Here is a 15016-nt window from a genome sequence, read left to right on the forward strand (position 1 = left end):
AGCTGCCTACTTTGAGCACACTGCTTAATTCACATTATTAAGTTTGAAGTTATTCCTTTGCTAAGGAGGTAAATTTCAGATAACTTTTCATGATTAATGTGGCAGAAGAAGAATGAAAGTCTCTTATACATTTTAATCTTTAACCTGGAAGATGACAGTTGAAATCTAGTCGATCACACTCATATCACTTTGTACAGAAGATCTAGCAAACTAAGATAACTACAGTTACAGACAAATCTGTACTTATACTTTCACTTTACAGAAACAGAATTAAATTAATGTCTAATTACTCAGTTGTAATCAAAGTTCCAATTGTGTACCCTACAATTGTAGCAGAAATGCTAACTCACAGATTGAAGTGGTGACTGAGCACCTGGTAGGAAGACAGGGCCAATCCAAGGGAGCTCAGGTGCATGTAAGACCAGACTTCATTTAAGGGTTGTCACTGGAAGCAAGGGTATCTTGCTGGAGATCCCTGCACATCTGAGGCCTTCTGAAGGTAAGCAGCTTCTTTCCTTTATTTCTCTGCCCACAGCCTTTGAGCTCAAATTTGCATTTGAGCAAATCCCCACTTGCTGCTTGGCTAGGACCTTGCTCCTCTGCTGTCGTTGTGCTTCCCATTGTGTTACAACCCCATACACCACTTATTACAGTCTAAGCTTAAACAGCATCACTTAAGTTCAGTGATCACCCGATAAGGATGCATTACCATACCAACAAGAGATGAGGCACTAGTGTTATTAGCAATCTCTGGTCTGTATTCAGAAGCAAAAGGTTTGCAAAATACCAGTTCTTAGTAGCATTTTTTGCATCAATTTCAATCAATAACTACACCAACATTTTGCTTGAAAAGATAACAACCTTTATCACTTAATTCTCAAGTTATTTTTGTCTACTTCCTTCTTTGATACCAACTTTATTTCCCTGCAGTCAACATCTTTCGTAACTGAAGTTGACCTTTGCCTATGTTTTATAAGTTTGAAAAGCAGAATTACTAAAGCAATGCTAACACAATGTATATTCTCACACTACAAGCTTGCAGATATTCCACTAAAATCAAAGTATAGCCTTATCTGAAACTCCTTTGCCCTCTCCTTCACATTGCTACTGTTTTTACCATGGGAGAAAATTAAATAAATTCATAAAATCACTGAAGTTATGCTTTTCCTAGAATCAAAATTGAACTCTGACACCAGACTTCACTGTTCAAAATGTCTCTCTTTATACCCTCTTTTAACAGGCACATAAATCACTGTTAAGTGTCCTGGTTTTACCAGTATTCCTTATCATGACATCACATGGCAGGCCATCTGATGCTTAAGCACAATGTTGACTGTATTTCCTGCATGCTTCCTTTCTAGCAGCCTCAGCTATTTCACAAGTGTCAGCTCTGGGAGAACTGATCTCCCGACACGATCTCCCGATTTCAGATTAGGGGGAAGTTCTCTCATCTTTTCTGGAAGGCTAGCCATGGAGGGCCTGCTGATAAAGACTCAGCTTCTCTCTCCCCATCAGTTAATTTTTTGGTTCAACTGATTTATTATTCCAAATCATTCTGCATTATCTCACATTCCTTTTAATAAATCAGTTTCTCCTATCACAATCAGATTTCTTCCTTTTCCTTGCTCTTCTTTCTCGCAAGGGGAGAGAGAGGTGTTGCATCATTAACTCTTCAAACTGGGACAGTAAGTCTCAGAAATATACAATAATTTAATAAAGGTACAAAAACCTATTATGTTCATTGAAAGACAACACAGAGATGAGACAGTAATCTCATATGAAATACCGATCTGACAACAGCTATCAAACGCATGGAAGAAACAGGAGAACTGCAGAAACTGCTCAGCTTGTCTGGGGAAACCTGCATTCACTCAACAGAGTAGCACTGGGAAAAAAATCTCAAAGAAGCTCCAGTGTACATCCCAGGCAGACACACAGATTTAGAGGAAACTTTCACTGGTCCCAACAAATTTACAAGACTGCTGACAATAAAAAGCACCAGTTTCTTGCAGGAAGTCTGCATTTTTGTTAAAATCTAGATTTCAAATAGGCAGTGTGAAGATAGCTAAGGTTTTTTGGAGTCCCACCTGATTTACTTTACCTGATTGCAGAGAGCTTGGCCCAAGCCTGTTCTAGCTGCAGAACTAATGTATATAACAGGCTGCTTAGTACATAGCACATTAAATCCTTCTACTGTATAGTCTTCATAGCATGTGTGAATAACAAGTCGGCAGATTTTTAGGAGACCTTCGCGATCATCTTCATGATAATAAGCTGACCCATTTTCATACCTGTAAGAAAAATTTGAGAATGACAAAAAAAAAAAAACCCAAAAAAACAACAAAACACCCACAAACCAATAGCCGGTTTAGTAACTAAAGTAATACTGATCAGTGAAAGAGTTCACAAAAGACAAAAGGTACAACTACCATCTGAGCAGGATAAAGCACAGTAGAAGGAAATTGAAATTTTGTTGAGAAAGGCTGAGATTACTAAGAAACAAGCAAAATAACGAGAAGATAAGACACAGACAATTGAGGACAATCCCTCAACTGTCATCAATCACAGCAAACAGCAACAGTGGAAACAGTAGATATGTAAATTTAATGAAAAACTTACATATGAGATCCTTCCTTTAGCATTTGTTGGTGGGACAAGTAAATATGTAGTATTGTAAAATTTAAGAGTGGCATTTGTTCACAAATGCTTTTTTTTTTTAAACCATTTTATCTTACACGCACAACACACTACAGTAACGCTTGTCAGCAGTACTGGCATGACTTTTTGAAAGCTACAGTATCATGAGTGATAAAATGGGATTCTTATTTATTTTTGCTTCAGGAAGAAAAAAAGCATTTCTAATCAGCAAGTCCCTTCCTACTCTAACAACCCCACACAGATGATTTCCATATTCTTCTCTTGTGGAACATTATATTTACACCATATGATGAAACAAGCATTTATCAAAGATCACATTGTATTCTAAGTTTTAGTAGTATTACCTGCCACACCAAGAAAAACGAACTAGATCCAGGAACAGTAAAGGAGAAGTTTACTGAATACATGTTTCAAAGGCATAAAGTACCTCAGACCTCTCAAACATATGCCTTAAGAAACAAGAATTCAACTAAGTGATCAACCACTTATGTCTGCAACTGTACTTTGGTCCTTAACTGCCATACAGCCATCTTAACAGGATTTTTATGGCAACTATATTACAAACTAGTTCCTGCCATTCAGCATCTGAAAAAAGGAGACGCACTGCCCTTGAGAGCAGCCCTGTGGAGAAGGACCTGAGGGTCTTGACGGATGAAAAGCTTAACACGAGCCAGCAGTGTGCTCTTGCAGCTCAGAAGGCAAATGGTATCCTGGGCTCCATCAAAAGAGCGTGGCCAGTAGGCACAAGGAGGTGATTGTCCCTCTCTACTCTGCCCTCATGAGGACCCATTGGAGTACTGCCTCCAGGTCTGGAGCCCCCAGACAGGGAGCTTTTGGAGAGGGTCCAGAGGAGGGCCACAAAGATGATCAGAGGACTGGAGCACCTACCCTATGAAGACAGGCTGAGGGAGCTGAGCTTGTTCAGCCTCGAGAAAAGACAACTTCATTGCAGTACCTAAAGGGAGCCTACAAACAGGAAGGGAGTCAACTCTTTGAAAGCATCGATAACTGCAGGACAAGGGGAAATGGTTTTGAGGAAGGGAGGATTCAGGTTGGATGTCAGAGGGAAATTCTTTTCAGAGAGAGTAGAGAGGTACTGGAACAGCTGCCCAGAGAGGTTGTGGATGCCCTGTCCCTGGAAGTGTTCAAGGCCAGACTGGATGGAGCCCTGGGCAGCCTGGTCTAGTATTAAATGTGGAGGTTGGTGGCCCTACATGTGGCAGGGGGGTTGGAGATTCATGATCCTTGAGGTCTCTTCAACCCTGGCCATTCTGTGATTCTGTGTTTTAAGACCTTTCAAAGATTAGTTACAAGGTCAGGACAGAGACTTCTTTTGCTGAAAAAGCAAAGCATTTACATTAAAGAATTACTACTGCCTAGTCATGTGTAAGTTTTTCAAAGAAACTCACCTGAAAAGCCTGCAGAGCCAGAGCGTAGTATCAGAAAGGATCCTTGTTGTGAGCTTCCTCAGTCTTTCCTTGTCCAATACTGATATATAGGCAGCCAAACTATGTCCCAGTAGAGCCATGTGACCCTGCTCACCAACATTTTGAAGTCTGCAAGCCACAACAGACATTGCCAACTAAATACTAGTTATGATATTATAGAAACTATGTTTTTATTTTTTGCTGTAGTGGTAGAATTTGTTAACATGAAATACTTATCAGAGAGAAATACATTATATACCAGACACCCTCCCACTGTTGTGCATTAACACAGTGAAATGCTAGTACAGACAACACTTGTGCTTCACTTATCTTAACTGCTTATAACAACTCATCTTTTTTTAAACAACTCATCTTCTTTTTTACCCATTCAAATAAAATCCTTATGCTAATTGAAGGTTTATTGTAATCAGCTGGAACTAAGCACCTTATCTGCACTGTGGCTTGAATGTTCATTAAACAAATACCTTTCTCTCCTTACGCTGAGAAAACTCAGAAAATTTATTATGAAGATTGTTAGAGGCAAGTTTTCATTAGTTCTGTTTTTTGTGTTTTTTTCTTCTCCAAACTGTTTTGAAATTGTTAACTTCAAATAATATTCTATATACAGCATAATTTCAATTATCCAGGAAAATGGAAACCTTAAAAACAATTACTATCTCTCCCTGTAGAGCTTGCTGGTATTCAAAGGTACGTAAGACTTTCAGACTTGATACAACTTTCAGAAGGGAAAAAGCTGAGTGAGCTGTCAAATCAGAAATCATTGCCTTTTACAATCCAGTTTAACAATAACCCTAACTCATTTAAGGCTTCGTAATTTTAAGAAAGCCGAGAACAGCACATTATACTACTTCACTATAGAATGTAATTAAGTAGCCGTTAAAAAGTCACGTTTGCATGCCATTGTTACACATTTAAGCATTTTAAAGTGTAAGTTCTGTAATAATCACATAGCATAATATCAGGTATTTTTCCCATACAAATATTCATATTGACTTTACCGATAGGCCTGTGAAGACTCCTCTTCCTCTTCACCATGCATTAGGTTCTGAACTAACTGAAGTATGCTCACCATATCCTGGCCACTGGTATACCAGTGAGGGAAAACAAAAAGCACCAGACATTAAAAACAACAAAGCTAGCACCACTGTCTTGCAAGGAGGCCATTTAAGACACACATATTTCAAACTGCTTTTCATTTTTAGGAAAAATTCAGTAGCTCCAATCCAAAAGAAATTTGGTTTATGTACATAAAAAGTTCAATAAATTTTGCAGTGTTTTCTAAAGTAAATGTTTTCTAGAGTGAAGAATACAAAAAATGTAAGTCTTAGTTTTCAGATGCAATTATCTTTTCTGCCATATGCACAAAAGTTCCATATGATTTTTTCCAATGGATGTGCCAAATTGAATTTTTTTTTGTTTTTAAATTTTTCTATCTTACCAGTCTCAGTTATTAGTTTACCAGCTGTATGTTCTAGTGAATCTTTATTCTATGCACAGGTATATCTACATTTAACCTTAATCACAGCTATATGCACCAATGTTCTTCAGTCAGGTGACTTCAGTTACCTAGTTACCTTTCTACCTTCTTGACTATAGAAACTGTCACAAAAGTTGTTGCAGTACCTGAACTGGTAAACCTTCAGAGGTGTCACATATATTACATCTATGATAATGGTTATAGAGCATTATCAAAAAAATACTTGTTGCCTACCTGCCTTGCAGAGGTCCAGGAATATCCTTCCGTGCATACTTCTTTACATTTTCCTCCTCTTTTCTAAAAGACATAAGAACAAACTATGTATTTACTTTGTGTTTTGTAACTGACCTTGACTTACAAAAATACATATTCATATGTTTGCAACCTATTTCACTGAAAACAGTTTAATAAATCAGGTGAGACCAAAAAAGAAACAGAGTCAAAGATTCGCAGGGAGCAGAAGGAACCTCTGTGGATCATCAATCCAACCAAACCCCTGCTAAAGCAAGTTACCCACAGGGTGGGTACAGGTGGGTCTTGAATATCTCCAGAGAAGGAGACTCCACACTATTCCAGCGCACTAAGTTTAGCTAAGACTAAGTTAAAGACCTACCACATTTTGCTTCTTGAGTTCTTTAACAGAAAACGTTGAACTCTCATATATGAGCACATTAGAAGTTACTTGCACAGTAACAGGAAAGCGTCTAATATACATGAAAAACAGACTGGCCCTAAATATTACAGAGCAAGCACAATATATATACAGATTTTAAAAAATTCTATTATTTGAGAAAAAGCAATTTTTGTAGGTGTAAGCTTCAGAATACAGTATGTCCTTAAAATACTAGAAAAATGAATTCCATCTTGCTTAATAACAATATCATCTATAGTTAGAACTTGCACACAAATACTATTGTTTTGTGGTTGTTATTCTCTGTATATACCTTTGACTATCTTCTAGCATCCTCATGGCTTCATTCAGATTCTTTCCCATTTCTGCTAGAGTAGGGTCAACCATCTGCTAGAGAAAAGACCAGCACATTGTTTACCTTCTGTTCCCAAAACACCCTCATTACAAACTCATGTAATGTATATTTGCTTAGAAATGATATGTTGTATCAACATAGAAAATTCAGAACATAGAAAATTCAACAATTAAAAACATAGAAAATTAAAGCATACTACTAACCTAAAATAACTAACCCAAAACAGAAATTGACTGTAATGTGGATCTTATTATCCACAGATCCAAATTTTATCTCCAATACAAGTTGCAGCTTGTTAAGTCCCTTGATGGACAGCCTTATAGTTTGTTTAGATAACAGGAAGGGTCAGTGTCTTCGTATTGAACAGATAAGGGACATTCTGCCAGACCTTGCATTGAATAGATATGGGAGGTTCCAGGACTCTCCGTGTGGAATACGTATGTAGCTCTGGGAAGACCTCTGGATGCATACAAACTAACTTTTTGTGCAAGGTACGCCTGATAGGAAGAGAGTATCCTCCATGCATCCAGGGCTGTTATTAAAGAATGCATACTGTCTAACAATTCAGCTTGAGTCTTTCCTGATAAACTTTACAGATACACTTTACAGTAACACTACAAGGAGTCAGAACTTTTTCAAAAATCCTCTGGAATCTCTACTTATCTCTTTTGGATTATGATGAAGAACGAAAGAGCAAGCACTAGAGGGGGGAAAAAATAAATAAGTAAATAAACACAAGGTGTTCAAGTAAGCCCTTGCTATAATGTTTTAACAACAAAAACTAAACACGTGCCATTTTAGCCCTACTGAATGATTTCTTTCCTTAACCATTCTTCATTGTGAACAAAACCTCAGTTATTCCCTTAAATACAAAATCTCACATGCCACACTATTAAAAAACAAATGTGCTAAGGAATACCATAAAACCCTTCTACAGAGAATAGAAAACAGCACTGTATCTTAAATACAAGTCTTTCAGTGGCAGATCTAAATTAGAAATTCTCCTTTAACTTCACCTGAGAACTCACGCCTCCACACCAAAGAAAAAAAATAAAATTCCCATATTCTCAGTTGATTCAATTCTTTGAAGCCACGCTACACCCTGACAGTCAGCTCTCATAGTGCACAGATTCTCATAAAAACAACAAATGAAACCAAAAACTCTCTAGCCCTTCTGCCATATTAATAACAAGAAAAAGCAATGAGAAACAAAAAACAGACCAAAATCAGTAAATAAACTCAACACTGTTATCTTTAAAAGACAGTTACCTTCTAGAAAAGCTGTATAGGAAAGCCAACACTGGAAAATATCACCAAGGCAGATTTTAGATCACAGAGCATTCAGATGTAAATTCAAAAGAAACCTTGAATAGGCTGTCAGTTTGCTATTTGTTATTGCTGTAGATGTTATTATTTAGATTACCAGTTCAACTAAGAAATACTTCAACACTTCAGTAGTAAGTATTTGAGATTTTTTTTCTTTTTAATGAAAAGCATGAAAATATCATTTAAGACCGCACTAGCAAACTTAGAAGTAAAAAGGCAGTTTTTCCAGCATTCCCTGTCATTTCCTCGTTTGGGTTTCCCCATTGAACTTCCACAACAATAGTTTGCAAAGTAGATGGCAAAGTAGATGGGAAACCAACTGTATAATCAACGGATATTAAGATGTTACAATCACAAAATAAACAAGAGAGTTAGGCGAAGTAGATTATGATAACAAAAGAGAATAAATGTAAGGCTTACACTTATGCTGGGCTCACTACAAAACACCAGAAGGAGGGATCTCCAGAAGAGATCCTTCCCCTCTGGTAGCCAGCTCTTAAATAGGTCTAGGAGGGGTGCAGCCAGGCTCCACCTCTTCCGGCAGCAGAGGTGAATTGCCTTCACCTGTGCTCCTCTGCCTGACTCATGGCTCGCCTCAGGTGATCAATCAGAGGTTCAGGCCGTGACTCAGCAGTTCCCAAACACCAGCTAAACCAAATGCTCTTGTAAACCTATTTTTTCTCCTACTTCTATTAACTTTAAATCAATTATTAATGTTATCAGAGAGAGGCCTTTTAACTAGACTACACATTAAAACTGAATGGCTGTTGTCTAAAGAAATTCCAAGCTACAGAAAAGGTTTATCTTTCAGCAGCTGCAGCCCTCTAGCTGCACAAAACAGGACAAAAATAAAGAAATCATGAATCCCATGCTGAAAGCAGGTAACAGATTCTTGTTAAAGCACTTGTCAGAGACAGAAGAACTGGATATGGTTCTGGGCAGCCTGGTCTGGTGGTTGGTGACCCTGCACACAGCAGGGAGGTTGAAACTAGAGCCTTACAAAAGAGCCTTTGCACTGCTATTGTTTGTTACTAACACCAAAATTCAGCTGGAACTACAGCAGATGTTAAGAACTGCATACATTTGCCTTGTGACTTGCTCAGTCATGCACTAATTATCCATGCATTAAACCCCTGTAGTAATAAGCTAACAGAATAAAGACGTTAAAAAGTTTAAAAAGTAATGAGAAGCTATGCTAGGCTCCATAAAATACTATGAAATCAACAGTCCTTGAATTCAGATCGGGGCTTGATTGGAAAATAAATTCCTTCTGTATTTTTCCAATTGCTAAGTGGATACACAGCAATTCACATTCCTTGGAATTACAGGACACAAAAGAACCCTTTAACCATTCTGTAATGAACGTTATATATGCTTCCTCCTCCATTCTCATCAGTAAGGGCATGGACGTGTATAGCAGCAGACTATCTGCTTATTTTAAACAGTATGAAAAACAGGTGTGGCAAAGTTGCAACAGCAAACCGTTCTGTTAAAGAATTCTGGATACGCTTTAATAGCATGCCATAGTAAAGTCGCACACTAGTTCAGTTTAGTCTGTAAATAAGATGATGTGTATATAAGCTCCAAGCAGCAAGAAACAGTATTTTTTGTATTTTTATAAGGAGACTAACAGACAAGCTCTTGAACATCACCTTTTGAAGGACACATTCATGCACACATTTGGGGCAGGCAGTAGGAGTGCACAACAGCTGCATTATATATAAAGACTTTTCCTAATGACTCTCCAACGCAGTAAGAATTACAAAGGCAATTTCAAAACCAACAGCCATAAGATTTGAAGCACAGCAGAAGACGAACATATATACATGCTAGGAAAACAAAAAAGTGCATCTTTCTAACTACAGTAGCAGAAACTTTAAAACCATTTTTTATGGTCACCCTGCTGCACAAATCATTCATTTCTTCACAATGAACTGTAATCCTAATAACAAGACTGCAAAAAGCAACTCCAAAAACTTGAAAACTGAAAAAACTTGGAAAAATTTTGTACATAATGCTCTGAATCTAAGGACCTGTCTACACAACATGAAATTCTACACCTGACTTGCATGTAATTGCTGCCATGCTGTCAAACTAATTAAAAGCTTTCCACCTCAGGCAGCTCAAAGGTCTTTTTGTCTTCCTAAATGAGAGTTTTAACACAGCATAACTGCATATATTTTCAGCTCTCATAAGCATTCTGTAACACTTATTGCACAGCTAACTTTCATTTAAATGTATTTTCAGATGTCTTAGTGACTTCTAATACACTGCGGGTCAACTTCCTATGCTAGCAAACTCAGATTTCTTTACCATGCTTCAGTTTATGCAGGACTATTTATTTTTTTTTTTGTCCCTGACAAAAACTATGCATTTCAAAGGCTTTTCCTTGCTTGTTTGTTTATGATATATAATGTCTTTTTTCTAGCTTCTTGATTACAATTGTTAAAAGCATGCCTACACAATAATCTGCTGCCTTTTGTCAATGCCTTTTTTCTCCATGTGAGTACACAACCCCTCTTGGAAGAAATAAAAACTCCACTGGACAACAAAGTAAATACAATTCTAAAGCAGGATGCACTAAAGTCCTATCTCAGGTCACTTCCTTTCACCAACATGCTTCAACTAGATATTTTTTTTTTTTTTTAACCTCCTGCAAGGTTTTCTCCTTCATGCGTATCATCCCAACAAAACTGTTTTCATCTCTGTGGTTCCTTCTGCCAAGTAGTAAGATAACCCTCCACCCAGCACAGCAAAATTTTCACAGCCTTAAATTTTTCTTCATCCAATTAACTGTGTTAAATGCATTTTTGCTTTTTTTTCTGGTCAAGTCTGAGATGATTTATGTGATTGCTTAGGCTACAGTTCATGCAGAACTGAATGACAGGGGAGTGGTGTGACTGCTTTCAATTTGTGTCCTTAGGCACTCAGAAGTAGTGGACTAGGTGACCCAGCAGAATGCAACAGTGCTCTCAGCTCTGATACTTTGTAGATTCCCAGTACCACTGGTAGTTCCAATCTCTACCATTAGTGAGCACATCCAGACAGCACTGTCAAAATCCACTGCCACCACTGTTTGAGAAAACACTGTAAACGTCTACTGGCTTATGGAGAAGAAGCAAAAGATACAGAAAAAGCGGGAGGAAAGGTATGAGAAAAGATAGTATTCAATCAGATAGAGAGCATTCTGTAATGAAGTGAAAAGGAACAATACAGAAGGACAGCAGCAATTGATAAACACACAAACATCTGACGAAGCGACATATTTGCTGAAAGTTTGTCTTCATACATTAATATGAAAACCTTTTTAGTATGTTTTTCCTTTGCTGACAAGGCATTGGAAATGCAAGCAGGGAAGTAACTACAAAAAACTGGGACACTACTTGCAGAAGCACCTCAGAAACTGACACTGTTTACATAAGTCTTAGATTCTGGGCTCAGTCCCTTTCCTGGAATCAACAGGATCTGACTAATCACAGTAAGGTGATCCTTCAGCCATTTGCATTACAACATGCAACAGTACTTCAAGCCCTAAGGAGGCATCCACTGGCACTTCTACCTCCCATTCTTCCAAAATCCTGACACTGACCAGCCTATTCTGATTGTTGCTATTTACTGCCTTTGAGATGTACTAATCTAATTCACTAAGGTTAATTTTGGCAGAGGTCTGATTCGTGTTTACGCTTTTGTATCCTACAGCTCCAAATTTATTATTTTTAAGTACTTCGAGCAGTAAAGTATTTCAGATATGATGTTAGTATTTCATGGTTACTTGGCAACAGGGGAAGTATGGAGATAAGCACTCCAGTTTGCAATAAAACTGATCATTAATTACAAACTAAAAAATGAGAACACCAGTGTTTCACAACTTTTATTTTGAACTTTTGCTGGCTTTTCTGTAGACAGAAAAGGAACATCAGAAAGGGATGCTTTTAAACAGACTACATAAATACATGTGTGCAAAGAGATTCAGATGTAGCACAGTATTCATCAGAAACGTGCCTCCTTTTCCCCTTCCATTATTACATTTGCCCATGAAAAAGTTTTACTTCTGAAAAATAAATACTGTTCTCAACTATAAATTAGTCTCAAAGAACCATGAGTATTCTTTACCCATAAGAGTACTGTATGTATTCCACGGGTAAAGAAATACCTTGAAAAAGTTGCGTTTCATGACTCGAATGAAAATGGCACCATACGAACACAAGGCTTCTGCTTACAGACATCTGTTCTTTTGAACTTTATCACTTCCTTAATGTGCAGCACAATTGCACGCACATCTGCTGCCTCAGGTTTTCCATAAAGTTACCAGGATGCCATGGTAATTAATGCAGTAACAGGAGTCAGAAATCACATGCTGAGCGACAAACCCTAACTGTTTTTTTCATGTTCAAGAAAAGCAGCATTGTGGAGTGGAATGTGATGGAAAGTGCAACAAGAGAGCAGAGCAACGAAGTCCCAGGCCACATTGAACAAGGATGCACTCAGACAAAACAGCAGGGGCTACGAAAATAAGAGCAAGAAACTGCTTACCTGTGGAAGGCCTGCAAGGTCTTCAGGTATATAAGGATCTCCTGTGAGATCCCCTCATCTCCACTGCCAGCCCTTAAATGAGAGCTGGGAAGGGGTGCATCCTGGCCCAACCCTTACAGTCACCCAGTGGAACTGAGTATTAACCACTAAGTGGCTAAAAGACAATAATTGTACTATGATATTTACTATACAGAGGACCACAGTTTTTATCATCCAAGGACAAAAAAGCCATGATAAAAAAAAAAAAGGTAAAACAAATGGCAACAAGTTTACACACTTATTTGTGTATACTGACTATCAAGCACGTTAGTTCTCAGAGTCGTCACTGTTTACAAACTACAGCATACCATAAACAATACAAATAACCAAAACATGGGCTTCATTACGAAATGTAAGCATTTAATGACAGTGACCTAGTCCAACAAAACTTTTAAGAAGTTTTTCAGTAAAGCATCAACATTTCTTTAAAGTCAATTGGACTTAAGTGCAACAAAGAGCATACCCTAAACTGCTATGCTCAGTTAGATGTTACTTCATTAAGCTTTCCTGAATAAGCAGCAGTCAGTGAGATTTTTGCTAGGGCCAGTAAAGATCTGAAGTTCTTAAAGCCTGCCAAAACCAAGTCTCAAGTATTGCATTTTTCATCTGCATTTAAAATAGTGAAATGGTTTGCTACCAACTCATTAACTACATCAGGAAGAGACTTTCCAAATTCCCTTTTTACTCACTGTACAACAGCTCATCCTATTCACACATCTAGCTGCTTCCAAAGATTACATAGGACTAAGCATGCTGAATACAGTAAATGACCTAAAGGGGAAGGGATACAATAAGATCTCAACTGCATAAGAAATAAATTGTTTCAAATAAATACCATCTCAAAGACAGCAACAATGCTGCTGACAAGCAGTCACAACACGAGCAACCCGTTTGCTTTGAGGAAGCGCAGCAGGTGCAGTAAGAGCCATCACAAGTGACAGGTCCTGGGTAACTGCTAGATTCTCACCGATTCACAGTAACTACAGCATAATAAGTTTAGTCAGTGACTTCTGCTATAACAGAGTATTTGTTTTGTACACTGGACATGGGAGAGCAAACCTGGGGCTGCAAACACCTCCAGAATAAAATGAAAATTTAAAAAAAAAAAAAAAGAGAGAGAGAGCGAGCGCGAGCAAAGAGGTCAAATATTCTCCTGCTGAAGCTTAACGTTCCCAGAAAATACCGTTCATCTTATTTTAAGGGACGAAAAGCGTTCCCAAAGAGGTTCACTGGGCACGGCCGGGCAGCAGCAGCAGGACTCCGCCGGTGCTTCCAGTTCCTCAGGCTCGCTCGACACAAAGCAGGCGTCGAGCACAAAATCAAGGTCCCGCCAACCGCCGGCCCCGGCTCTCTCCGCTCGGCCCCCACCCCATCGAGCGACGCGACCGCCGCTGCCCGCTCGCCTCTCTGGGCCGCTCGCCTCGCAGGCCCACCGCGCCTCAGCGCCCGGCCGCTCGCAGGTGTCCCGGCCCCGCCTCGGCAGCCGCTCGCACAGACCTCCAGAGTCGCGTCCATAGCCAGTGCAGCCACCGCTGCACACCGCCTCCCCACCGGAAACTTCCGCCTCAGCACGGGCCGGCTCCACGCTGGCAGCGCTGACGAGGCCACGGCGGGAGGGACGACGAACGCACTCACCTAGGGAACGGCGCCGGCACGCCCCGCAGCCGGCCGCCCGTGCGCGGCACAGACCACCTCTGCGGCAAGGCGGGGAGGAGCTGAGGCAGCGGCGCTGCCATCGCAGTGCAGCGGACTGGGGAGAGCTCAGCAACCGCTGCGGCTTCTCCCCCTCTCCTGGTGGAACCCTCCTGGCGAGGGCCGGGGCGGTGACAAGTTCGGGCGCAGGCGCAATGAGCGCGGCCCGAAAGCAACTTTTTTGTGCGGGGAGGCTTTATCGCAGCTCCGCACACAGTACTGAGCCTGCTGGCTGCTAGGACGGCGCGGGTTTGGGGCGGTACTCCGAGCGCTCCACACCCGGTCCTCACCGGCAAAGAGCGTTAACGGTCCCGATGCGACCACAGATCCACCGGCAAAGCTCAAGTTCATCTCAGTAAATTCTTCGCACAGTGCACCTTTGCCAGTAACCCTTTCATAAGCCGAGGGCTCTGCCGGCCATGACGGCCCCACGGGGCGTGACGGCAGCGCGCTTTGTGCCCGCGCCGCCTTCCCGGGAAGGAAGGTCGCGCGCCGCGCACATCGCCCAGGTCACGACCCGCTCAGCGGCGGGCGATGGACGATGGCCGGGGCGCTGCTGCTCGGCGGATTACTCCTCTTCCCCCGTCACAGCAATAATGCCTTCATTTCCTTAACGTTAAATTTGCTCGGTAGTTAGATTTTGGTGCTTGAATATTTTTGATCATTTTTTACTGATATTCACAAGCACTTAGCGCAGGCTTCCTGGATCTGGAGTTATTTTCCTTGTTTTTCATCGTTTTTTTTCTTTCCTCCCCTTCCTTTTTTAACTATGTGTTCTTCCCATGTCATCACGAGAGAACGGATCGACAAGCACTGCGCTGCACTGCGCTGCACTGCGCTGCACTGCGCTGCACTGC

General features: G+C 40.2%; 1 protein-coding gene across 6 annotated transcripts in view; it reads right to left on the reverse strand.

The window, feature by feature from the left end:
• PDXDC1 (pyridoxal dependent decarboxylase domain containing 1) overlaps nucleotides 1–14470 on the reverse strand; it is a 29972-nt gene extending 15502 nt beyond the window's left edge. For 3 of the 6 annotated variants that reach the window (XM_042828014.1, XM_042828010.1, XM_042828015.1), the window contains exons 1-6: nucleotides 13965–14088; nucleotides 6528–6604; nucleotides 5818–5880; nucleotides 5105–5188; nucleotides 4068–4214; nucleotides 2102–2291 (exon numbers count right to left, since the gene is read on the reverse strand). In XM_042828014.1, coding sequence (XP_042683948.1) covers nucleotides 2102–2291; nucleotides 4068–4214; nucleotides 5105–5188; nucleotides 5818–5880; nucleotides 6528–6604; nucleotides 13965–13982 — 579 coding nt within the window. In that variant the 5' untranslated portion in view covers nucleotides 13983–14088. The other 3 variants (XM_042828013.1, XM_042828012.1, XM_042828011.1) reach the window with 3 other exon arrangements.
• Between the last annotated feature and the right edge of the window lie 546 nt (nucleotides 14471–15016).

Source organism: Centrocercus urophasianus, unplaced genomic scaffold, assembly GCF_019232065.1.
Source record: "Centrocercus urophasianus isolate 14NV4802_14NV808 unplaced genomic scaffold, USGS_Curo_1.0 seq_29, whole genome shotgun sequence".
Classification (NCBI taxonomy): domain Eukaryota; kingdom Metazoa; phylum Chordata; class Aves; order Galliformes; family Phasianidae; genus Centrocercus; species Centrocercus urophasianus.